Source organism: Mercenaria mercenaria, chromosome 3 (genome assembly GCF_021730395.1).
Source record: "Mercenaria mercenaria strain notata chromosome 3, MADL_Memer_1, whole genome shotgun sequence".
Classification (NCBI taxonomy): Eukaryota; Metazoa; Mollusca; class Bivalvia; order Venerida; family Veneridae; genus Mercenaria; species Mercenaria mercenaria.
In genome coordinates, this window is record NC_069363.1 from 23,754,137 (window position 1) to 23,781,386 (window position 27,250).

Here is a 27,250-nt window from a genome sequence, read left to right on the forward strand (position 1 = left end):
CATTTATTTATCGTGACATACAGCATCTACAGCAGTATAGTCCAGAATATTCAATTTATATAAAAAGACACACAGTACCTTCTTTGTGAAGGAGTAACATCAGGTGAACACCTCTTGGTGCTGAACATAGTTAGTGCTTGTTGAGGACCATCAAACAGTCGACAGAAGACTAGAAATGCTGCTGCTACAGTTGCTGAGGAAGCTTTACCATCCTGCAGATAAATGTTATTTGTTCAAAAGTACCTGAGTTTCAGTTACAATAACCACTGCAACTACTGTGCCTCTATCAAGCTTCATCATGAATGATCTAGAGTATGCTGTATATTGTTTATTCCTCATATGGAGCTAGGACCCATCCACAGGCTTCATGCATAACCTCATTCATTTGAAATCACTGGTTTTGACAAGATTTTCTCCTACATACTTTATAGAAAACTTTAAAACAAGAGCTGTCCACAAGCCAGTGCACTGGACAATTCAACAACTTCTTAGACAAACAAGGGTCACAACTTGTCAAGATTTATACAACTTCGTTATTTTATAACAATTTATTACAAACTAAAACTTTTTTATGACAATGATAACAATTTGCATGTAAAACCCTACTAAAATTTTCTTAGCAAATTAAGGGCAATAATTCGAAGAGTTCTCTAACATGGTTACGAATGAATGTATGACAAAAAGAATGTCGTGTGAAGTTTCAGTCCAACGTATGTAGTTGCTACTGCGATACAGGTTCATACATAGTTGCATGCAAAACTATAAGCAAATTTATTAAAATATAAGTGGAAAAAGAGCCATAATTTGAATCTAATTGACCCAAGAATGATTTAACTTGCTTATTTCATTAGGTTTCATGAAGCATCGTTACACTGTCTTAAAAAATACCATGCAAATACTGGAAGTTTTAGACAACATATATAGAAGATATTACATACTTGTTTCTAATCCCCATTAAGTTACAATGGTATTGGAAACATCAATATTTTTCTATACACTGACGCCTGAATTTCATATCGGGTGCGTGACGTAATTTAATGTGTCGTTGCATTAATTCTTTTATTTAGTCATTTAGTTATTTCATGTCAATCTTATTCAGGCTATTGAACAAGTTCATAATATTAGCATTAAATTTATATGTGTAGATATGTATGTAATAAAAAGGTTATTATCTTGGCATCGTGAAATATGATCTCTTTATTTAGTGGAAGAAGATTGCACTTGCGCAATATTTCTGCTGCAGAACTCATGCATATCTCCTGATACAAAGCTAATAACCTATAATTATCAATGTTTTGACAAACAATCACTGATAAAGCAAATGTATCTCTAATGTACATGTTTATAAGTAACCCATCAGGGGTGGCAAAATCTTATTTTGACTTGCTTGTCCGTTTTTTGTCAATTGCTATTTTGAACTTGTCCATATGATAGTTATATAGTAAATTCTGGTCAAATTTCATTTGTCCATACAAGCTTTGGGACAACCTGGACAATACGGGCAATTGAATTTGCCACCCCTGCCCATGCTCTGACATTACTATAAACTATAAGAATAGAAATACTCACCAAACAATGTATAACACAGATGTTCTTTGGATTTTGCCGCAACCATAGATGCATGTTTTTACAGACAGCAAACAAATTGGCTAAAGTGGGTGCTTTTCTGGGCGGCCAACCGCATTCTGACACCTGCAGAAACAGAGACATACGAAATCTTCTAAAACTTCATAATATTTACAAACTCATTCAAGATGCATTCCGTTTAAGCATATGATCTTAAAATGATTGAAAAGCATATTCACACAACACTGTGAAAGGTGCTACTTCCTACACTTACCAGAACCCAAAGTCATAAAACTGTTTGGAGACTAGCTTCAAAACACAAGTATGTGACTAGTTAGTACAGAGCATAAATTTGTCCAAAGTCAATGTTGCTTCAGAGACTATTCTTCAAGGATTTAGCACCCTAAGGTCGTGGCTTCTGCTTGTAAATGGTCTTGACGAAGTTTTGAGCCTTTGCCAGACTTTAAACCTTTGTAAAGTGACATACATATTTTACCGTCTTACCCGATTTTCAAACTTGGCATTCCTATACTGTCTCTGAGAGAGATTGTATACAGCGTAAGAGTTTCTATGACGACCTTCCAGGTAATTTCTTACATCATCTATATGATTCTTTATGGCTGATTCTACACCTTCCGCTGGGAACGACATCACTGGTAACGAAAGAAATAATCTATTTCTTGTTTTTTTATATACATAAAGATTGTGGTTTTTGCAAAAACTGCTATTTCATGGGGACTTTGCTGATTTCAACTACTGAAGATAGAATGAACAGAAGCTTTGTTTGCTTGATGAGATTTCATTTTGCCCACTGATGCAACCACGAATTTCACGAGAGTTATTCCCCAATGAATATTAATAATTTTACAGTAATTCTATTTTCATCTACTCTGAACTCATCTATATTATCCACTGAGTAACAATTTTCATAGATTTTGCGGATGTTCCAATCCATAGAATTTATCCAAACAAACTAAAATCAAACTATAGTGTATAATTTTACTATGACAGAGTGAAATTTGAGAAATTACAGAAACAGATTTTTTTTGAGAATACTAATCAGTAACTGAACAAAATCAGCGAACATTTACCTGCTATTCTAGAAGTGATGTAACTGATATCTAGCTCTGACTTGTTCATTGTTCTGAAGAAGAGAATTAGAAATTAATGTTAACTGCTAGTATACACATAACAAATTATGGTAAAGAGAAACAGGAAACACTTTCTGGTAACAATTTATGTTAAGATAAAAAAGAACTGACATGCAGATCAGTGGTGTGCTGAACAATGTGTTGGCCACTATATTGAGTGGAAGTTGGTTTCATGAGCCAAGACTCAATCTGAAAGCAGATACACTGAACAATATTCGTACAAACCAACTTACGCTGAGACAGTTTCCACAACCTTTGCTGAGGCATCTTTTACGTTTTTCATCAGACTGCCAGCTCCCATTTTCAGTGAACTGAAGAGAGAACCACTAGAGGTGTCCGAACCTGCTTGACCAGCACTGGCCAGGTCCCTGGCTGGGCTTGCTGGGTATACTGAAAAATATGGAAATAATACCTTTATTAATATTAGTCAAGCTGCAATTAAACCTTGATTTTCTTTGATAAAATCTATCAGCTTGTAAAAAGGTGGGGTGGGGGGGGATATATTAAGTTTTATTTGGAGTTGGCATGAATGGAAACTCAATGAGGTCTGTTCTAAAACAGTTACTGCAGGCAATAATGGTGCTATGGAAACTAAACAACAGATGGTGCACTAATACTAGCCAACACTGCAAACAATTTTTATGAAAATTTATTTCCTTTAGTGACAAACTCAATTATAGGTGATATATAAACTTACTTACCAGGTTGCTGAGGCAGAGACTCATTAAGTAGTGACTGAGGTAAGGGATCAGTGAGACGGACATGCTTTGCCTCACCTATCTCCTCCAGTCTATCTATCACATCATTTATAGTTGGACGCTCTACAGGGTTAATCTTGAACATACCCACTGAAATATACAATCCAAGTATTCAGTGATTAACTAACAGGCTGACAGAAAGATATACCTCAACCATCATTATGTCTGACAAATCTTTTCAATTCATTTAATGGTGCCAAAGGCTCGGCTAGTAATAAATACCCAAGAAGACTGAATACTCTAATATTTACCTAGGTGGCAAGAACTATAAAAGTATTTCATAAAAGAGATCATAACTGACAGCTCAGCCTTCACATGATAGTAAGATATGCTTAAATCTGTTATGATGACAAAATATTTCTATACTGCTGTGTATCCTTGACTTTCATTTTGAGATCATACGAGATGATAAATTTCTTATACTCAAGAGTTTCTATGATATGACCAATTTGTTACTTACTTATGAGATCATGGAAGACTGTATATTCTGTATCATTCTCTGGTATAGAGTAGTTAGCATTTATAATTCTCAATTTGGCAGAATCTTCGTATGGATGAACACCAAAACATAACATATATAACACACAACCTAGAGCCTGCAAGATTTTAAGCAACAGAATATTTATTTTCAAAAAGAATCTAAACTGCAATCTCAAAACATAGAAAAATAGAATGTTTTTCACGTAAAACACCGTCTCACCACTTAACATACACACATTGTAAAATGCCAAAAATTAAAGGCGATAACTCAAGTGAAAATCCACGGACCTTATTTCAACAATATACACAACTAGGCTTTGCATGAAGTCTGATGGAATTCCAACCAGTGGTATAGGAGAAGTAGCAAAAACATCATAGAATTTCACAATCAAGGGTCATAATTCCACTCAAAATCATTAAAATGGAACATGCTAATGATATTCACAGCTAAGCTCCACAATGATCACTTGTGAGGTTTGCTGAAATTCAGCTTAATGGTACATGTACAAGGCAAGTAGTGTATTCACTATAGAAATACGACAAAATAAGGGGCATAACAGTGATGAAAATCAATGAAATGGAACATGCCAATGATATGCGTAACTAGGCTTAGCACTGATCACTCCTGTAAGGTTTGGTAGAAATATGCCCAAAAAATAAATGCAGGCCTCCTAGCAGGCCTGAACAAAAATAAAGGTTTTTATAAAGGCTCCAATCTATGGAAATACAGGCCTTTTAGTGTAAAATATTAAAAAATAAAGAGTAAATAAAGGCTATTTTTGTCGGAATTCTCGTTGAAAACAAATAATATATATAGGTATTTACTAAAAAAAGTTAATTTATATATGGAAACCCACACTCTAAAACCAGATATCAGAAACAGGCATGTTTGATATTATCTCATACTGTTTGAATTATACATTATGATTGATATACATACCTAACTTAATGGGTATACCTACTTCCACGGCACATTTATATCACCTTTTTTGTATATGGTTCCTGTTTTTTTATACATTGTACAGGCTTTCAAACACTATTTGGCAAAACATTAGGGCTAAAATTAGGTCTGTTTTTGCCAAAAATTAGGGCTATTTTTGCACAAAAAAAGGGCTAAATTAGGACTAAATGCCCACAGGTCAACATGTCAAGCCCGTCCTTTTATATATTGTTGCTTTTTGCATGTGCACCATTCTAGAACAAATGTGTCTCCAACATAAGTTTTTGATATACAGGTATGAAATGGTGGACACTAGTGCCTTTATTTGTTTACATATTGAGGTACTGGAGGGGTACTTCTCTCAATTGGGGGAGGGGGTTAGGGGCTCTCCCCTGGAAAGTTTTAAAATACAGGTATGAAATAGTGGGTGCTTGTGACAATTTGTGTATTTTTTGTTCTAAATTTTGAGGCATAGGAGGGTGTAGCCCCCTAATTTTAGGGAGGTAAGGATGCTGCCACCCTCTGAAAAAATACAGGTATAAAATGCTTGATTGTAGTGCATGTTTTGGTCTAATTTTTGATGTGTGGTAGAGGGTATCCCTGTAGTTTTAGGAGGGTCAGGGGAGTCTTCCTCTGGAAATGTTTTGAAATGTAGATATCAATGGTGGCCTCTAGGGAACTTATATAAATTTTGAGGTACTGAAGAGGCAATCCCCTCATTGGAAAGGGGGGTCAGGGGGTCCTCCCCCTGGAAGATTTTGTAATAGAGAAATGGAATGGTGGCCTCTGGTGCGTTTTTGGGCCTAATTTTGAGAAAATATTCCTTTGATGAGCTAAATGGGGGCACAGGCCTCCTGGGCCCAGCCATGGATCTAGGCCTGATCACTCAATGAAGTAAATATATGTTTCATGAAGATGTAGCCTAGGAACTCATGGAAACTGATAGAAGCAACCTCTGAAAATGAATCTTGAAGAAAATAAACTTCAATAAATTAATTGGATCATTATATGCATGACTTTGTGCAAAGACAAATTTAAGTTCAGACAGATATTACAAAAAATTAGGGACAATTGAAAAAAAATAAGGGCTTTTTTAGGAATTTGGCCCTTTTTGAGCATTGTTTTAGGATTTTAGGGAGATCTAAAAAAATTAAGAATTTTTAGGAATTTTAGGGCCACTTTAAAGCCTGAATTTGTAGTGTCTACATCAACTTTGCTCAGAATGCTGTATCTTTACCAGACCTTGTCCAGTGTTACCATAGTGTAAACATCATGTCACCAGACCATTTCAAGCATTCAGCTCCATGGTACCTTATGCTGAATACATGGAACACCTATGATCTGGTGAACACTACTGCAAACATCTACATGTAAGTGGTCTGGTGAACACAACAGCATTCTGAAAAACTCAAGATGAAAGATACACAAGCAGTATCCTAATAACAACACTTAAAAGGGAGGGAAATACAGCAGTATAACTATTACTTGCTTTAAACTGGCACGGCAAGCAGTCTGAACAAAAATATAGGTTTTGAGTGAAAATTACAGGCTATTTGGCCGTTTTAAAGGTTTTTTCAGAAGATTTAAAGGTTTTAAAGGTTTGCTCTGAAATTAAAGGTTTTTAAAGGTTTTAAAGGTTTCACTAGGAGGCCTGTAAATGCCAAGATGGACAGCACAAAATCAATATATCTTCCCATCCTGGGTAAGAGATATAATTCAACTTTAACAGTTACAAACTTATCTGCCTCTATCAATTTTGGTTTACCTTCTGCTTTCCATAAGACCAGTGATTACTGTGGTGAATTTAAAATACAGTATTCTTCTCTAACAAACAGTAAGAAACTTCAATCTTTTCTAGTTTTAAAATGCTTACAACCATGAATATGTCCAAATGTGTGATACCGGTAATTATGTTTTTGTCACAATTTCTGAAAGTCGTTATTGTTTTATTACATTTTTTAACCCAGTTACAACAAAAATTTAGTCACCAGTATATTCTTTACCAAAATTCGTGTTGAAATATATGCCTTTAGCACAAATAGCAAAACACATACCCATATATCAAGAGCTTCGTTGATGGGGAAATTCTGATATAAATCTAACATTTCTGGAGTTCTGTACATTGGTGTTGTATTTTTGGTTATCTGAAATTATAAACCAAAATCTAATCTTTCAAATGACTGTATATATGAAATTGCATAAATATTTATGCTTACAAAAAGACACACTACTGATCTGATTGTGTATTGAGCTATACCTGAAGTACTGGGAATCTTTATACCTACAGCTGATTATATCGTATTATAAAGCAGTTTAATTCAGATTGTAAAATAGTGCACAATTATATATGTACTGTAATAAAAACAAAATATCATAAATGCAGCAATTGTTAACCTAAATGACAAGACATTCCATTGTTTCTGTTGACTATATATGTATCCAATGAGTGTTTATCAGAGTCTGCAACAGTTAAGAACCTTACTATTGGCAATCAAGACTGACAAAACTAGAATAAAATCCGTGACTTCTAATTATTTCTGCTTTACAGCTTGTAACACTATAATTGTACAGTTGACATTGAAAGACAGGTTTATGGTGTATTTACCTCATCTTCAACAAGACTCCTTCTCATTGCTGACCAAGTTTCATCAGGATAATGAGTCTCTGTTGTTGCACTCCCAAAATCACACAGCTTGATAAACCCTTTACTACTGATCAACAGATTCTCCACCTAGGTGGTCAAAAACAGACTGCCGTTTAACTATTTCTTCAGTTCTTTCATTGTGGAATTGCCAAGATATGACTGCGTTGCTTAATAAACAACTGCTTACTGCTCATTTAAAATTACTAGTTTTTGAAAAATTACAGGCCTCGACAGGCAAAATGTAAAATGTTGTCAGAATGTCAAACATCACACTATACTTCCTTAAGGATATACTTTAAATACATTGCTATATTGTACTGAATACAAAACATGTATAAAAGCCAAATATAAATTTCATTTATCTAGATCTTTGATTTAACTCATTTCTTTATGACTGCACAGGGTAGATTCTATATAAGTTAACATTTACCCTGCAAAATTTCTAAAATGGACTGGTCTATTATTTGGGCAGTACCATTAATTTTATTACTTCAAGGGTGTTCACTTAAAATGTACTGACTGAATAGCAAACAGGGCTTATCTGCACTGGTCGCAAAGGCAGAATCACTGGCCGCCTGAAGGTTAAACTACGGTAAATCTGCAGAACTGATAAGTAAAAATCATTTTCAACTTCAGACATCAGGCTTATTAGGTCTGCTTGAAATTCTCTGCCATTACACATCTTTGTAAATTATTGTATACAATATAAAAGTACCTTTAAATCTCTGTGAACAATGGGTGGGGACTGTTTGTGGAGATGTTGCACTGCTTTACATGTCTGGTAGAAAATCTTTAGTGCTAGGGAACAAGGGAGTGGTTCCTCTCTCATGTTTAACAAATCTACCACTTGTCCCCCTGAAATATATCACATGTTTATTATGTATCAGTTGATACTTTTAATACATATATACATAAGAAATGATACCCTGTGAATTATGCTATTTAGTCAGATTATCTTGTTAAAGAAAAAAACACAAGCTATTATAATTATATCCTACCAAACATAAATACTGTAAAATCATTCATTTTCATTGCCCACAAAATTAAATAATTTCACAGTTGTATATTTTAAAATTAATCTTTATTGTTTTTCTCCGAATAACAACAGCGACCGAAGACTTGTGATATGCCTTCACAATATGTGTTATTCTGTACTTTTTTCTATCTCCCAACCAACAGAATATAGTAAATATGCCTCCCTGAGCTATCATAATGCAACATTTTTTCTCACATTTCAATGTTAACTATTGGTAAAAAGTAAAGTGCCATTAACAAAATAAAATTCTACCAAAATAAAGGCTCATGGAATGTCCTTTCTTGCTATTGTATTATCAATTGTTTTGATTACATGGAATGTGCATGTACTGCATGGAACTGGCCTTTATGTATTGTTTTTTTTTTTCATTTTTAAATAAGAATACCTATAGAATAAAAGGACTTCATTTTCATATATAATACTGGATTATTTTGACTAGTATTCATAAAGACACTGGGCCTAACAAATTAACTAATCCAAAATGACTTTCGAATTCATGGTACTTGTCCAAATATATTTTGTTGTCTTGATTGTAAAGCACATTGTTAAATATCCTAATACTATTCATCTGTATATAAAGCCGCAGGTATTAAGTACTCTGACAGTCTGTCAATGTTCTAATTAATATTTTCCTGTACATAACCCAATAAGTAACAAATACTCTGCATGACCAGATCACAACAGTATTTACTATACAGTTACTGACTTATGTTGAGGTCATTATGTGTTCTTACGGACCTGTAAAAAATTATATTGACCGAGGAAGCAGTCTGAGGTCAACATCCTTTTTACAGGTCCGTAAAAACACATACTGACCGAAACATAAGTCTATAATTGTTATATTATAATGCCCTTCTCAAATGCATTCATTTGACTGGCCCATATTTGATACATATAAGAAAAAGTGATATCACAAGAGTCATTATCACTTTTGCAGGTCAATATCGCTTTTTGCGGACCCGTGCGTGCACTCATTTCGACCAATCAAACGGGCGCATTTGAGAAGGGTATATAATATGTAAATAACTGTATGAGTAACAAATCCTAATATCATTTACCTGTACATAACTCCATGAGTAACAAAAACTCGGCCTGTCCATGTCCAGATTCCTCTTTGCCTACCGATGCAGCAGCAGTAAACTGTACAATGTTTGGATGACCTGTCAACTTCTTCTGGGCAAAGTTAAGGCTTATCTAAAGTCTACCTTTGAAATTATCATTCACAACGCAGTAGTTCTATTTTTCACTTGCAGACTGGAGCGGGTGGGGGAAACTTTTCAAACAGACTAAGGCAAATATCGTTGTTCATTGATTTTTACAGAATATGTCTACTGCCCTTGAATAAGGTTGACAAGTAGGGGTTGGGGGTGGTGTGTAGGACATTATCTTGATTATGTAACACCAGGACTGACACTAAAAGCTCTTCCTAAAAGCCAGCTGTTCAAGTCCTTTACAAAATCTCTGCATCACAAATCAAAAAGCAAACAAGACATGATGCCTGCTGCACAGTAAATGGGCCATTTTTTTCAAAAAACATGTAACTGCATTTTATTTATAGAGGAACATGTGTTTCAAGTTTTGTTAAAACTGTTTTCAGTGTGTCTTGTTAGTATTCAAATGCTGCAGTAAAAAAAAAAAATCACATAATCAATTAAAAAAAAAATTGAAAGCCATTTTATGGCTGAAAATAGGCCGTTTTTTCATGTAATGCGTTAGCATTGGATTTTTACACTTTTCAAAAAATGCTACAGTATTTTCAAATAAAATATAAGTTTGATTTGAATACCTTTAAACAGATAATTTTATTAGCTTTAAAATGATGTATAACATTGATGATCACTGAAGTCGTTACATTTTTATGAATATGATAATAAAGAGTGACTCGTGTAACACCACTGTTTTTAACAAAAATGCTAAATTTTGAATTGAACACAAAATGTCTTAATTTTACATATTTAAAATAATTTTCTTGCTCACTGTCTTACTATGTATTTGTAGAATATGAAAAAAATGCTTGCAGCACTTATCAATGGACATTTTAGTAAAAAAGTCCATTTAAGCACCCCAAAAACCATTTGCGTGAAAAAAAGTGTAACGTCCGTCCCCCACTATTATTTTATAATTGAATATGAATATACTGATATTGATTACTTTCATATATGCTTAATGACGTACCTATCATGAAAAAATGAAAAATAAATAGATCTGCAGCCTTGCTGGGAAAAAATTGACGAAATATCAAAAGTTATGTGTAACATCTGTCCCTGTAACGTTCGTCCCCCTATATATGCTTTTCTTAATCTTGTACAAAATGCAGTGTTTTCATGTTTTGATGGTAATATCTGATACTATTATTTCACAAGAGTATGTAAAAAGTATGGAATTATCAAAAACAATGTTGAAAAAAATATTTTTTCATACTTTTGAGTATTTTAAATTGAAAACTAGAAAAAAAACCCTGAAAATTAGAGCAAAAATCTCTTTTTTTTAATGCTATGTGAGGAAATTTAAATGAAATTAACTCCTATTTGATAGGACATGCATCAATAAGTAATAAATATATAAAAAAATTCATTTAGATTTATATGATGTTGTATCATCTTCATCTGAAAAATAGGGGGACGGACGTTACAGAAAAGGGACGGATGTTACAAAAATTGTGATAATTGAATATTTCATATATTCTAATTTTGTTACCCATCAGTAACTTTTTGTAGGTTATATATTGATAAATAAAGATGCTGTGTGTTAAATCATTCCCAATGAAACATTTATTTACAAATATGAGGACTGTGCTGGTGAAGACAAAAGGCCTAGATTTTGGCAGTGGGCCAAGGGATTTTCAAAGTTACAAAGCAAAGCATGAAAAAAGTCCCTTATGGCAACATACTGAAAATGAAAACTGAGTATAGATGGAACACAACAACTTATATTCAAATAATGTTGATAACATGAATACATGAAAATCAATTTCCAAATCGAAAAATATTGTTTGTCAGCACCAAGAACTCAGGAAGTTTTCACTATACTTGTGTTTTATTATCATTATTATTTTCAATATTATTACTGTATCTTTTATCATCCTATATGTAATATAATAATAATAATAACAAGACTGATACAAGAGCCATGTTAGACATGGCCAATCCCCCCGCCGGGCATATTATAACTGAAGGCTAAAGTTCCTGGCAAGTTAGTGTCTGAAAGTATTAATTTTGGGGAAAGCTTTGAAGAACCATTTAGTTGTGGTCCGCATCAGGGGTTTTAAAGATGTGGAAGAAAGAATAAGTCAGTGGTGAGGTGGTTTACTGCTAAATTTTATTAATTTTCATGAACAGTATAGCTATGATGTTTTTCTATATGGCTACTGTAAAAAGAAGGAATGGAAAGCTAACAGGGAACACGAGTGCCAGAATGTCACAATATATGCCCGTCACAGCAAATTTCTTTACTCTTGCAGCTGTATTTGCAAATGGAATTTTAATTTTGTGGTTGTTTAGTAATCATTGTAAGTCTTTTGTTTTTCTAAGTCCACAAAAAAACTCCTTACCAGGTAGAGATATCTTAAAATACACGTAAAATTGGAAAGTAACATCCATGTTGTACCACAGAAAAGTGGTCTTTTTTTTTCCCTATGGTCAATTATAAAAATGTTACAATATAAGTTATTTATAGTAACAACTAAGGGAAGTTAATCTTAAAAAAAAAAAAAAAAAAAAAAAAAAAAAAATTGCAAGTCCACAAAAGAATCTTTACCAGGTAGAGATTGGTCAAAATACACCTCAAAATTGGATGTAGCATGCATGTTTTACTACAGAAAAGTGGTCTCGATTTTTCCCTACGACTAGTAATGAAAAAGTTACAATAAAAGCTATTTAAAGTAACAACAAAGGGAGGTAATTCTAAAGAAGGGAACTGCGCATGACACTTCGTCTCATGATGGTGTATAATTGTGCCAAGTTACATCAAAATCCCTCCATGCATGAAGAAGAAATGCTTCGGACATTGTCATTCTTGTATCTGACCTTTGGCCTCTAAGTGTGACCTTGACCTTAGACCTAGGGACCTGGATCTTGCGCATGACATTCTGTCTCGTGGTGGTGAACATTTGTGCCAAGTTATATCAAAATCCCTCTATGCATGAAGAAGAAATGCTCCGGACAATTTTTTTAAGAAAATATGATAAAGGGGAATAACTCAAAAAAATAGGCAAGGCAGAGTTATTGTTCTTGCACACTGCACTTCCTCCCAATGTGTTCTATCAGTGTATGACGTTTGAAGAAAATCCCTCCAGTACTTTTGGAGTTATGCTCCGGACAAAATTTTTTAAGAAAATAAGATAAAGGGGAATAACTCAAAAAATAGGCAAGGTAGAGTTATTGTTCTTGCACACTGCACTTCCTCCCAATGTGTTCTATCAGTGTATGAAGTCTGAAGAAAATCCCTCCAGTACTTTTGGAGTTATGCTCCGGACAAAATTTTTTAAGAAAATAAGATAAAGGGGAATAACTAAAAAAATAGGCAAGGTAGAGTTATTGCTCTTGCACACTGCACTTCCTCCCAATGTGTTCTATCAGTGTATGAAGTTTGAAGAAAATCTCTCCAGTACTTTTGGAGTTATGCTCCGGAAAAAGATCGTTGCGGACGCACGCACACTTGTATAGTAGTGAATCTAGGCCTAATTTTATGATCCAGGCTCATGCCAGTGATGATGGCCATATGGCTGTGTAGAACCTTAAATTGAATAATTTTTTTTCTAAATTATGATCATTTCATAAACAAAACCTGATGTGTCATGGCAATGAATCACAGATATTTTAAGTAAATGTACCAACTGTTGTACAGGGTCCAGGGTATTTTTTTTTCAAACTCATATTAAGGACCCAAATAGTATTTGTCATTACAGCATATTTTCCACCTCCTAATGGATCCTTCCTTCAATCCCCAAAACTGGGGAATAGAAAATACTGTCTATCTAAATGTTTTTTTCAGCATTACTTTCAGATTACATACTTCAGGGATTTTTCTTAATCTATGTATATTAATATGACTTACAGTGGTATCTGTGAAATTCAAAGTGAAACAAAATGATCCTCCTCACCTCAGTTAAAAGTGTTTGATGTCAGAGCTCTTATCCCCTTCTTGTGCTGAGATGATGGTTACTGTCCCTTTCTTAAAAGTGTATGATAGTATATGATACAATATCATTTACATGTCCATGAAAAGAAATACATTTGTATTTTGATACGTTTTCTCATTTTGTTCTGTTTCGTTTTGTTTTATGCTTCAACATAGCTTTTGCAAAAAAAAATTGTTAGAAATTATGGTGAATTTGTAATGTCCATCCTAATTTACTTAACTGTAGCAGTAAGATGTACCATTACCACACACATATCTTTTATTGAATGACATTAGCATAATAATGAAAATTAAAACACCTTTCATTAAGTCAGTGAATACATAGGACGAACACTATCAATTTCCTGATTAAAAAATACTGTTTTCTTTTTCCCTCCATATTTTAAGACTCTAATTCAGCATATTTCTTTTTATTTTATTACTTTGTATCATTTTTCATTCATCTAGATAGGTTTAACATTAACAGAATCTGTTTTTATTCAGTAGAGCCACATTAAAGCTTGAAAAACAAATGTATATAATTAGTGTAACGTCAATCAATTTCAAGTAAAAATTGTCGACATTTTGAAAGGATACAAGAAACTTGATTTCTTGTACTACAGCCTTATTTTTCTCCTCATCATTTGCAAGAAGTCTCTGAAATAATAAAACACAATGAAATATATTAATATCATCATTAATGATTGTTGCAAGATTCAAGATTTGAACACGATTCATAAAATTTGGAAGATTTGAAATTTAACTATGTACAGTGTAACTTCCGAAAACCGAACGACCAGCCTTAAAGTTCGGTATTTGGAAGTTTCCGGAATTCAGAAGTTTCAAAGTTTTTAGGGAAAATGAACGTGTGCACCACAGTTATGTTTTCTTACTCGTAGGATGAAGGAGATTATTATCCTTTATAATTTTACAAGTTTATATAAAGTAATTAATTAATTGATTGATTATAAAAATACAACCAATAAGGATAATAAATACATAATAAACAAATATAAAAAAAACATATCTTAAATAACAGCATTTAGGCAAACATTTTCTATTTACACTTTACCATCTTTGGAGTCCCGAGTTTGTCAATATTTAATTAATGTTGATAATGCATAATTTAATCGAGGTAAGTAAATCAATTAACACCGATCTTACTTTCATTCAAACATTAAGAAAGTTTTTCACACATACGATATTTAATTCATCACGTTTTCATAAATTGAATACAAATGAAAGTTATCACCGAATACTTCCTTACTTTTGCATCAAATGATCATTGTGATAATAAAGTGTGTAAAAACTAGAACTGTCACAGAAGTGACTCATACCCCCACCATACGGTCTTGTCACAGAAGAATGGCAACCATAAGAAATCTTAACAAGAGGACCATGATGGTCCTGAATCGCTCACCTCTTCCCACATGACCCAGTTGATAAACATTCAGACCAACTTTCAAACAGATCCCATGAAAAATATGGCCTCTAGAGAGGTCACGTTTTTTCATTATTTGACCTACTGACCTACTTTTTGAAGGCACGTGACCCACTTTCGAACTTGACCTATATATCATCAAGATGAACATTCTGGCCAATTTTCATGAAGATCCATTCACAAATATGGCCTCTAGAGATGTCACAAGGTTTTTCTATTTTTAGACCTACTGACCTAGTTTTTGACCGCACATGACCCTGTTTCGAACTTGACCTAGATATAATCAAGATGAAAATTCAGACCAACTTTCATACAGATCCCATGAAAAATATGGCCTTTAGAGAGGTCGCAAGGTTTTTCTATTATTTGACCTACTGACCTAGTTTTTGATGGCACGTGACCCACTTTCGAACTTGGCCTAGATATCATCAAGATGAACATTCAGACCAACTTTCATACAGATCCCATGAAAAATATAGCCTCTAGAGAGGTCACAAGGTTTTTCTATTATTTGACCTACTGACCTAGTTTTTGACGGCACGTGACCCACTTTCGAACTTGACCTAGATATCATCAAGGTGAACATTCTGACCAATTTTCATGAAGATCTCATGATATATATGGCCTCTAGAGAGGTCACAAGGTTTTTCTATTTTTAGACCTAATGACCTAGTTTTTGACCGTATGTGACCCAGTTTCGAACTTGACCTAGACATCAAGATGAACATTCAGACCAACTTTCATACAGATCCCATAAAAAATATGGCCTTTAGAGAGGTCACAAGGTTTTTCTATTATCTGACCTACTGACCTAGTTTTTGACGGCACGTGACCCAGTTTCGAACTTGATCTAGATATCATCAAGGTGAACGTTCTGACCAATTTTCATGAAGATCTTGTGAAATATATGGCCTCTAGAGAGGTCACAAGGTTTTTCTATTTTTAGACCTACTGACCTAGTTTTTGACGGCACGTGACCCAGTTTCAAACTTGACCTAGATATCATCAAGGTGAACATTCTGACCAATTTTCATGAAGATCTTGTGAAATATATGGCCTCTAGAGAGGTCACAAGGTTTTTCTATTTTTAGACCTACTGACCTAGTTTTTGACGGCACGTGACCCGGTTTCGAACTTGACCTAGATATCATCAAGATGAACATTCTGACCAACTTTCATAAAGATCCCACAAAAAATGTGGCCTCTAGAGTGGTCACAAGCAAAAGTTTACGGACGGACGGGCGCCACGTGATCACAAAAGCTCACCTTGTCACTATGTGACAGGTGAGCTAAAAATACTTAGTCTTTGGAGTACTTCATCCTGGGCTTACACATATAAGTAATACTAGTATAATACTAGTATAGTAATACTAGTAAATATAAAAAATCTCTAATATTAGAGATACACTGAAAGTGAATACAAAAAAGTGTCTTACCGACCCATGTTACCACAGAAAAATGTATTTACTTTTTACATAGGACTTATAATAAAAATGTTAGAAAAATACCTAAAATATTGAAAATCTAAAAATAGGATTTCTAAAAATAGACTAATTCCTTGAATTTAAGAGGAAGAAACTCAGTACAAAAGTTAAAACAAGAGCACCGCCTTGCGGGTGCTGACGCTCATCTGATTTTTTTTGTATAATAGAAATATTGTCCTACCCATGATTTTCTAAGTCTAAAAAGGGCCATCACTCTTGCAAAAGCAGGATAGAGTTATGTTTCTTGATGTACAGTGTCCACTTATGATGGTGAAAAACTGTTGCAAGTTTTAAAGCAATAGCTTTGATAGTTTATGAGAAAAGTTGACTTAAACATAATATTCAACCAAGAAAATGATTTTTCTAAGTCCAAAAGGGGCAATAATTATTGCAAAAAGCAGGATGGAGTTATGTTGCTTGCTGTACAGGGTCAGCTTATGATGGTGAACAAGAGTTGCAAGTTTTAAAGCAATAGCTTTGATAGTTTATGAGAAAAAGTTGACCTAAACATAAAACTTAAACAAGAAATCTGATATTTTCTAAGTCCAAAAGGGGCCATAAATCTTGCAAAAAGCAGGATGGAGTTATGTTTCTTGCTGTACAGGGTCAGCTTATGATGGTGAACAAGTGTTGCAAGTTTTAAAGGAATAGCTTTGATAGTTTAGGATAAAAGCTGACCTAAACATAAAACTTAACCAAGAAAACTGATTTTCTAAGTCCAAAAGGGATAATAATTCTTGCAAAAAGCAAGATGGAGTTATGTTTCTTGATGTACAGGGTCTGCTTATGATGGTGAACAAGTATTCCAAGTTTCAAAGCAAAAGCTTTGATAGTTTAGGAGAAAAGTTGACCTAAACATAAAACTTAACCAAGAAATCTGATATTTTCTAAGTACAAAAGGGGCTATAAATCTTGCAAAAAGCAAGATGGAGTTATGTTTCTTGCTATACAGGGTCAGCTTATGATGGTGAACAAGTATTCCAAGTTTCAAAGCAATAGCTTTGATAGTTTAGGAGAAAAGCTGACCTAAACATAAAACTTAACCAGGCAACGCCGATGCAGACGCAGACGCCGACAACCGCTCAAGTGATGACAATAACTCATCACTTTTTTTCAAAAAATCAGATGAGCTAAAAAGGTTACTTCCCTTTGGCTCTAAGCCAATCAGAATGAGATATAGTGAAAATACATCAAAATTAACCTTAAATTCTAGGTAAAAGGGGACACAATTCAAGAAAAATTAGTGTCAGAGTTATGCACCTTGTGTCACATGATGTGGGTGATGAGGTGGAACATCTATTTTAAGTCTGAATCAAATCCATTCAGTAGTAACTGAGATATAGTGAAAATACATCAAAATTAACCTTAAATTCTAAGTAAAAAGGGGCATAATTCATGAAAAATTGATGTCAGAGTTATGCACCTTGTGTCACATGATGTGGGTGATGAGGTGGAACATCTATTTTAAGTTTGAATCAAATCCATTTTGTAATAACTGAGATAAAGTGAAAATACATCAAAATCAACCTTAAATTTAAAGTAAAAGGGGACATAATTCATAAAAAAATTATGTCAGAGTTAAGCACCTTATGTCACATGATCTGGGTGATGAGGTGGAACAACTATTTTAAGTTTGAATCGAATCCATTTAGTAATAACTCAGATATAGTGAAAATACAACAAAATTAACCTTAAATTCTAAGTAAAAGGGGACATAATTCATGAAAACTTAGTGTCAGAGTTATGCACCTTGTGTCACATGATGTGAACACATGATGTGGGTGATGAAGTGGAACATCTATTTTAAGTTTGAATGAAATCCATTTTGTAGTAACTGAGATATAGTGAAAATACATCACAATCAACCTTAAATTCTAAGTAAAAAGGGGCATAATTCATAAAAAAATGGTGTCAGAGTTATGCACCTTGTGTCACATGATGTTGGTGATGAGGTGGAACATCTATTTTAAGTTTGAATCAAATCCATTTAGTAATAACTGAGATATAGTGAAAATACAACAAAATTAACCTTAAATTCTAAGTAAAAAGGGGCATAATTCATAAAAAAATGGTGTCAGAGTTATGCACCTTGTGTCACATGATGTGGGTGATAAAGTGGAACATCTATTTTAAGTTTGAATCAAATCCATTTGGTAATAACTGAGATAATAGATTTTGGGACGCGACGGGACGGGACGCGACGGGACAAAACTGACTCCTATATACCCCCCTCAAACATGTTTGGTGGGGGTATAATAAACGCACACCGCTAATAAATAAACGAAAGAGCATGTTGACAACTTGTCACTGGCATTTTTGGATTAACAGATGAAAATTTTAATCCGGAAAATATTTTGCTGTTCGGTTTTCAGAAGTCAATTTTAGTGTTAAAATATAAACGGTCCTTCAAAATTCGTCCGGTTTTCAGATTTCGGAAGTTCCGGTTTTCAGAAGTTGAAATTATATAGAAATAAGAACAGAAAAAAAACGGGACCTTGAGTTTTGTACTGTTTTCAAAGGTTTCCGGTTTTCAGAAGGTCCGGTTTTCGGAAGTTCCACTGTACTGCGTTTTGTTATAAAAATATGATCAATAAATGGCATATCTATTTAAAACTATGGGCAATAAAAAAATCAGTTATTCACTCTTTTAAGGCTTAAAGTACAAAAAATTAATGTATCTACAAATGGATAAAAACTGTGCAGAAAAGACTTGAGACTGACATTGATATATTGATTTTGATTTTGATAAATATTGACTTTGTATATTACCTTTAATGCATATTCTTTTCCAGTTGCAGTGTCCTGTGCAACAAACACAAAGGCAAATCCACCTGTGGAAGAAGAAATAGTGTCAATGTTATGCGTATGTAACCAATCTGCGCGTTTGGTAAATCGCACAGCGCAAATAACCAATTTGCTATTAGCGCAAAGATTTGCAAATCGGGCAACCTGACTTACATTTGATATATGCGCAGGGTAACCGCCTTGCGCGTTTGGTAAATGAGACTGCGCTTATAACATATGGATGATATCTCCCGATAAACTGAATTTCGTAAGAGGGCCTGTATATAAAATTGTTTAATGATAAAACTGACGGAGATCAGGCATGCGTGAAGGTGTGAATTGACCTGGCCAATGTGCTTAAGCCATAAAGACCAGGAAATATTTTTAAACATTAATGCGGTAATTTACAGGAGATATTGACGTCCCTGGTAATTTACGGACTATTTCTGTTATAGACAGTGTTGAAGTCACTTGTCACAAGTGTTAGCAAATTCTCAAATGACGACAATATTTCAAGTATATTTAATAAAACTTGTTATTTTTAATTTTTTTAACGACGATGTAGTTTAACATTTGAAAACTGAAATACTATGGCAATTACACAAACAACGTGACAAATCCTAAAATGACACATCAATTCTAAGTATTTTTCATAAAACCTTCTTAATTTAACAAAGTATGTAATTATAACTTCAATAATTTATATTTCTGTATACCACTGTAATGAAAATTACAACATCATTATCCACGCAGCCATGTTTTTCCTGTCAAACTTTTTTTTTTTTGAGATTGGCGAAATTCACTCTCTATGGGTGATAGAAAGGAATTGAAACGTGTCAAAAGCTATAGAATCCAAGTTACATGTATTTTTAGCTTTTAGTTTAGAAATATCTGCTAATCCACTTACTTTTTCTTCAATTAAAGTTGATAACTTCTTATAATAGAGTCTGAAATGACCATGATAATTCCAGTGCATTTTCACACACAAAAAAACACATACATGTATATATCTAAGTTTAACTTTTAAATAACTTTCAGTTTAAAATTTGAAAACTTTGAGTGACTTTGTCAAAACTTGGAAGAAGTATTACATTTATTATACACGCAAGATACCCGCTAATCAAATTCGCAAATTACGGTGATACTGCTTGTTAATCTTAAATATTAATGTCATTATAGCTTAACACTGAAAAACTAAATTGGTATTTTTGCAGAAGGACGAATTGTTATTTGAGCAGACTGCTTGTGCTGATTACAAAGTCTAAAGTGACGCATATTTTTAAGAACAGAATCTGTATGAGCCGCACCATGAGAAAATCAACATAGTGCATTTGCGACCAGCGTGGATCCAGACCAGCCTGCGCAGTCTGGTTAGGATCCATGCTGTTCGCTAACGGTTTCTCTAAATACAATAGGCTTTGAGATCCTGACCAGACTGCGCTGATGCTGGTCACAAATGCAAATGCACTGTTGGTTTTCTCATGGTGCTACTCATATATCATTTTTTGAATATCTTGTTAATTCTTAAACCTTGACATTTCTCCTATAATTTGAATATCTTTCATAAACATGTTAACTTTAACTTTGTATTCCATTATGCAAAGACGAATATAATGTTACATTTGTAAAGTAGCACATCGTGAAATGACACCAATGTTAGTTATTGCAAATATATTTCATTTCTGAAACATCTTATTGATATTTTTCAGTTCTGTTTTTTTTATTGTAGAAAATCAATAGAATAAAGAGTAATTTTCGTTTAAACATGAACGAAATATCAAATTTGTTATCTGCCCAGGACATCTGTCCAGTGCTAATAGAAAATCTTGACATTACTTCAATATCTTTTATAACCAGGCTACATCTGTAAAGTGCGCATGATGTCGGTCCTGCGCTAATGGCAATTCCTGAAATGGCACCTATATTTCAAATATATTTCATTTCTAAAACATCTGACTGATAGTATTTTTTGATGTTTTATAGTAGAAAAATAAATAGATCAAAGATTACATTTAGTATCTGCACAGGATGTATGCCCTGAGCTAATAGGAAATCTGGACATTACTCCGATAGTTTGAATATATTTCATAAACCCAAAGAGCTATAAAAATAAATAGATCGGCAACTTGAGAGGCACATAGACTGTGATAGAGCAAATCTCGCCAAACTCTCGTGGCAACTGAATGAGATCTTGTTGTAGTAAGCGTCTGTTGATTTGATCACGATTGATCAAGTCGGCAAACGGTTTGAAATAAGGTAACTTTTGTTTATAATGTTTATTTATCATGATAATGGTGTTTTTTTAATGTTATTAGTATTTTCTACAAGGGGAAGGAATGAATTTTTGATTGGAAGTCTGAGAAATCAACAGTTGTCGTTTGAAAAATGGAACAGATTCGGTTTATTACGCGCCGGCCATACCGCCAGTTTTATACTTCAGTAAGCGTCTTTTGATTTGATCACGATTGATCAAGTCAGCAAACGCTTTGAAATAAGATAACGCGCTAACACAAGATGATGCGACATTATCTCCAGTTTCCATTCTGTGTATTTTATAGTTCTTTGATAAACCATATTAACTTTAACTTTGTTATACATTTAAAGTCTAAGATTACAGCATTTGCAAAGACGAATATAATCTGTAATGCGTGAGGGATTTCAGCCCTGCGCTTATAGCAATGCCTGAAATGACACCGATATTTCAAACATATTTTATTTTTAAAACATCTTAATCTTATTGATATTTGTTTTTGATGTTTTCGTAGTAGAAAGTAAATAAAATAAAGACGGTAATTTTCATCAAAAGGTGAACGAAATATTACATTTATTATCTGAACAGGATATCTATACTGTGCTAATAGTTAATCTTGACACTAATCTTTTATAACCAGGCTAACTTTTACTTTGTTTTACCATTATAAACTAAAACAGTAGCTTTTGCAAAGACGAATATAATGTTACTTCAATCCCGTGCATGTAACAAATGTTTTTTTTATGTAATAATTTATTCGAGTTAAAACTGAAGTCGTAAAGCTAAACCTCATTCAGTTATCTGAAACTTTTCTTCACTGTAGTATCGTATGTCAAGAATAGTTTGATCTGTTGCATTTTTTTATAAAAAGAAAAGATATATGCTCACGTTTGTAAAACATGTGGTATTTCAATAATATTGTATTTAATAGCGATTTAGTGAAATGTGTTCCAAGACATTTAGCATTTGACATTTGTTAAATAATCAATTTACTAGCTGCAGTACAGCACAAATTACAGATATATATTTATGGTTACATTTGTTATTTGTGCTGCGCCTTTGGTAAATCGTGCGGGCCGAATCTATCTTGCGCAACGATTGGTAAATCGGCGCGCAGATAACCAACGGAAAGAAATTTGTTATATGCGCTGCGCGTTTGGTAAATCGCGTAGATTGGATATTTGCGCTTAACATAAATACTCTGAATATTGTGAACAATTTATTATTGAGTATTAACTAAATTGAAAATAAATTTCAGTATTAATTTTCCCCTTGAATGGCCGCTGCTGCAACTAAGCTTGACATTTCCTCCACTATTTTGGTCTTTCGAGTGTTTGACGCGAGTGGAGATCTTGCCCATTAAAAAAATAATTTCGATATTTCCTAGGATCGCATCAAATTTAGTTTGAATAGGGGACACCTATGTGGAAAGGACCAACATTACTATTATAAGGTTTTGCTGTTGAAATTCATCTTAAATTTCATCAATACACTTTTTACTCAAATATTTTCTCATGTTGATACACTTAATTTGGTGGGTGGGGTACCATACCTTCAGCAATTTTCCTCTTCACCCTTAGCTTTTGGTTACCAAGTTCAACATATTGACCTACAAAGTCATTTTCATCTCTTGTAGCTGAACTTCCCCCAATAAATCCAAGTGCTGATTTGAAAAAATCTGACATCTTTCAGTCAAAAGTCGATAAAATACATTTATTATGCCAGGAAGCCTGGCGTATCACATATGTGACGTCAGTTAACAGTCGAAAATGAAATCGTTAATTAATTGAAATGTCGCAAAAAAATCCTACAAGCGTATGTTAGAATTGTGCATTACTATGTTCAAATCATTTATTCTCAAATGAAACTAGTTATTGATGAAATTATGTTATGATAAATTTCTTTTACGACGAATATCACCTCTTGAAATATTAACGCGTAAAAGAGAAATAAAACGCTATTCCATGTACGCAATGGTACAAGCTCAGTTTCTGACACGTTAACACATTTAAAAATAAATTGGCCATCATTAAGAGATAAGAAGAACTAGAGCTCGTTTAATAATTTTCTTTAAAATTGTCCACCATGTATATATATGGTAGAATTTATTAATACCAGCTGATTCAAGACCATATATGGATTCAAGAACAAGGCATGGACATGGTAACAATACATGCAGCTTCAGACACATTGGCAAATCCTAAGATTTTACAAATATTCATTTTTCCTAGAACAGTAGGTCAGTGGAACATGTTGTCCGCTGTCGCACATACAGCAGCCGCAGCTGACTCCTTCGAAGCTCACCCTTAGTTTTTAAACAACTCATGCAGTCTCAGAGTATAAAGTTTTAAGAACGTAAAATTTGGAAAGTTTTATTGTACCGTAAAATTTTATCCAGACCTACACATAATCTTTAAAGTTCTGAAGATTGTAGTAACTAGAATGGAAGAAGAAGAAGAAGAAGAAGAAGAAGAAAAGTCACACAAGAATGATAAATACCCTAATACCATTTCTAATCCGACACTTTTTAAATTCCGTTTTCTCGAATATGGTTCAATGTATTGTTTATAAAATCTTTCAACCGTGACGATCCAGCAGTTTTGCGTTGGAACGTGCACGAGGAAATGTTTGTAAGAAAAATATTTATTTTTATTTTCATTTCGTTATTCTAGAATTCACCCTGATAAACATAATTAAGCTATTAGAATTGTAATGGTCAGGATGCATATCCAAGAGCGCGGTCGCGCAATCGGCATGTTGCAAGCCGGACATTCACTCAGACACGTAAGTAAATCGGACGATACTTTTGACTGCAAAAATTTACAAAACGAACCTATTCACAATAGAGTATAATACAAATGTACATTTATCAGTGAAATTTTAATATTGAGTTGTTTTCTTTACAGGTTGCCCGAGCATTTGGCAGACATGTGTCTACCTTGGCTAGCCTTTGTCAGAAATTTCAGCGCACAGTGGGTCATCCGGAATTACGTGCTGACTTATGTTTATCAACTGGAATTTAATTATGGGAAAGTAATACTGTACATGGCCCACTCTGGAGCATCGTCGTACAAGTGAAACTTTACAAGGTGGGTGTGAGGCGCAAAAAAGTGCAGGTTAAAATGGTAAAATCGCTGGTGTATTTACACTGGATTACAGGCGATGCCCGCCTTGAAAGCCTCTATGGTAGTGGCTCCTGTCAGGTGAGCTGGCAGAGTGTTCCATAACCGTATGCTGGATGGAAAGAAGGAGTGTCCGTATGAATCTGTTCTGCAGTAGGGGACCATGAATCTTGTAGTGGTAGCCCTATTGATGGCAGCTGAGGTGTGGTAGTGGGAGGCAGGGTCTATGTCCACCAGGCCGTATACAATACGGTATACCATAATGGCCTTTGCGTACCGTCTACGCTGCAGCAAAGTTTACCAACCTAGTTGGTTGATCATGTTGCTGGTGCTGCTGGTAGTGTGGTAATCCCCAGTTACACAGCGGCAGCTCTTCGCTGCACAGCTTCAAGTGGCTGAATACACGTCTGAGTGTGGGGATTCCAGGCTGGGGCAGCATATTCCAGTATGGGCCGGACCAGCGCGGACGAATAACATCTGTCCTTAATGTTACTTGGGCAGCTTTGTAAGTTGCGGCGTAGGAAAGCTAGGCTGTTGTTTGCTTTCTTGACCACTGTCTCAACATGTGGTTTCCAGGAAAAGTTACCCCCAAGTACCTTCCAGTCTTTGCAGCCGTTAATGTACGTGTGACCGTGGATCATGTAGGATGCGCACAATGGGTTTCTCTTGCGGGAGAACCTGATGACTTCACATTTGCTGGGATTGAAAGACATCTGCCAGTCCTCTTCCCAGTTTCTGCAGTCGGTCGAGGTCCTTACGTAAGGTAAAAAAGAATCCTGCAAAGACGTAATCTTCCTGTACAGTAGGCTGTCATCAGCAAAGAGTCTAGTAATGGAGGAGACTGTTGCTAGCATGTCGTTAATGTATAGGCGAAAAAGGAGCGGACAAATGAGGAACACCTGAGGTAACAGGTGCAGGTGCGGGTGACTGGTCCTCAACGACCACTTGTTGGCTCCTGTCTGACAGGAAACTTAGTATCCGTTGGAGTATGTTACCCCGGATGCCATAGTGATGCAGCTTGTATACAATAACCGCTCATGGGGTACTTTGTCAAACGCCTCTCTAAAATCGAGCAAGATGGCGTCTATCTGCTCCCCGTTGGCTCTCAGAGGACCGCCTTTTCCTGAAACCATGTTGTTAGTCGCATAATAACTCCAAGAGTTTACTACAAACTGATGTTAGCGAGATGGGACGGTAGTTTGAGGTACTAGGCTACTTCTATCTCCTTTCTTGAAGAGGGGAGTGACGTTGGCGGCCTTCCAATCTGAGGGGGCGCAACCCTGCTGTAGCGATGCCTGAAAGATCAATGTCAGCGCAGGGGCAAGTTCATCTGCATAGTCCTGCAAGAACCTTGTTGGAACTGCATCTGGTCCCGGGGCTTTATGTGGATTTAGGTCCTTCAGCAGTTTGGTGACACCCTGACTGACATCAAAGTGGTGCATTGATGGGCTGGGTCTACTCTCCATCTTTGGCATACCAGAGTGTTCCTCTTTGGTGAAAACACTGCAGAACTTGTGATTAAGCAGTGTTGCTTTTGTCTTAGGGTCGTTGTATGACACACCATTATTCCGAAGAGAAGACACTCCGCTACTGTCACAACGTTTCCCTTTAATAAAGGAATAACTTCTTGCAGTTGTTGTCACTTACAAATAATGTCATTCACATATGAATTGTGAGCACGATCTAGTAGATTTATCCTTCTGAAGTCTCTTATATGAAGGTCTTCACTGCCAGTCGAATTTTTACATGGCAATATATAGGTGCCTGATTAGAAATGGCCGTAATTGTATTTGGTGAACGGGCGGCGACTGTAGTTTTGATTTTGATTTCAACCTGATCTTTCTCACTTTGAAGCATCTCCGCGTACATTTCCACAACAGTGGAAGTTAACCAATCGCGTGCAATTTCGTGCCGGTAACCGGTGTTACAGTAAAAACCGTACACTACATACACGAAAGCAAGCAAGATGAAATATCAATTATTTATACTTTGCTGCCTTGTGTCGTTATGTCTGGCGACCATTCCAAGACCAAGGGGTGTAGCTATATCCAGTCAGTTTTTGTGATTTTGTTATAAATACTGTTTAAGCATTTTTATTTTTGGTCGTAGAATTCAGTGCAACGTCATAATTTATCATCTCAACAAGAGTAGAGTAACTTCGGGTATATTCGACACCTTTTAAAGCATAAAAACGGTGAAGCAGTTTCGGGTCAGAATGATTGGTGCGAACATTTCATGAAAACGAAAGTAGACCTTTTCTGCGTCTTCAGTATAACAGGTTGGGGAAGGTATTAAATTTAGCAAATTTAGCTATTTATACATCTACATCTACATCTACATCTTTCACCCAACCGTCGATTTCCGACTATCACTGGGCGGCGCTGTCAGAGAAACAGTTGTTAAAGAACTGATATGTTACAATGTTAAAAGAATAAAAGCTAAAAAAGACAGTATGCTACAGTTAAAATGGGACAG

General features: G+C 34.8%; 2 protein-coding genes across 5 annotated transcripts in view; one reads left to right on the forward strand and one right to left on the reverse strand.

Annotated features, from left to right (window-relative positions):
- The window catches only part of LOC123525272 (cyclin-G-associated kinase-like), a 37,959-nt gene extending 14,538 nt beyond the window's left edge, over nt 1-23,421 (reverse strand). The window contains exons 1-14 of the mRNA XM_045304183.2: nt 23,206-23,421; nt 19,388-19,449; nt 14,291-14,350; nt 9,634-9,748; nt 8,255-8,394; nt 7,501-7,626; nt 6,950-7,039; nt 3,936-4,071; nt 3,419-3,565; nt 2,951-3,107; nt 2,658-2,710; nt 2,071-2,219; nt 1,570-1,692; nt 79-212 (exon numbers count right to left, since the gene is read on the reverse strand). Of these exons, the coding sequence (XP_045160118.2) occupies nt 79-212; nt 1,570-1,692; nt 2,071-2,219; nt 2,658-2,710; nt 2,951-3,107; nt 3,419-3,565; nt 3,936-4,071; nt 6,950-7,039; nt 7,501-7,626; nt 8,255-8,394; nt 9,634-9,748; nt 14,291-14,350; nt 19,388-19,449; nt 23,206-23,338 (1,625 nt within the window). The 5' untranslated portion in view covers nt 23,339-23,421. The remainder of the gene's footprint in view (nt 1-78; nt 213-1,569; nt 1,693-2,070; nt 2,220-2,657; nt 2,711-2,950; nt 3,108-3,418; nt 3,566-3,935; nt 4,072-6,949; nt 7,040-7,500; nt 7,627-8,254; nt 8,395-9,633; nt 9,749-14,290; nt 14,351-19,387; nt 19,450-23,205) is intronic.
- Nucleotides 23,422-26,668: 3,247 nt separating this feature from the next.
- The window catches only part of LOC123525883 (glucosidase 2 subunit beta-like), a 43,093-nt gene continuing 42,511 nt past the window's right edge, over nt 26,669-27,250 (forward strand). For all 4 annotated transcript variants that reach the window (XM_053538003.1, XM_053538004.1, XM_053538005.1 and 1 more), the window contains exon 1: nt 26,669-26,826. In XM_053538003.1, the coding sequence (XP_053393978.1) occupies nt 26,742-26,826 (85 nt within the window). In that variant the 5' untranslated portion in view covers nt 26,669-26,741. The remainder of the gene's footprint in view (nt 26,827-27,250) is intronic.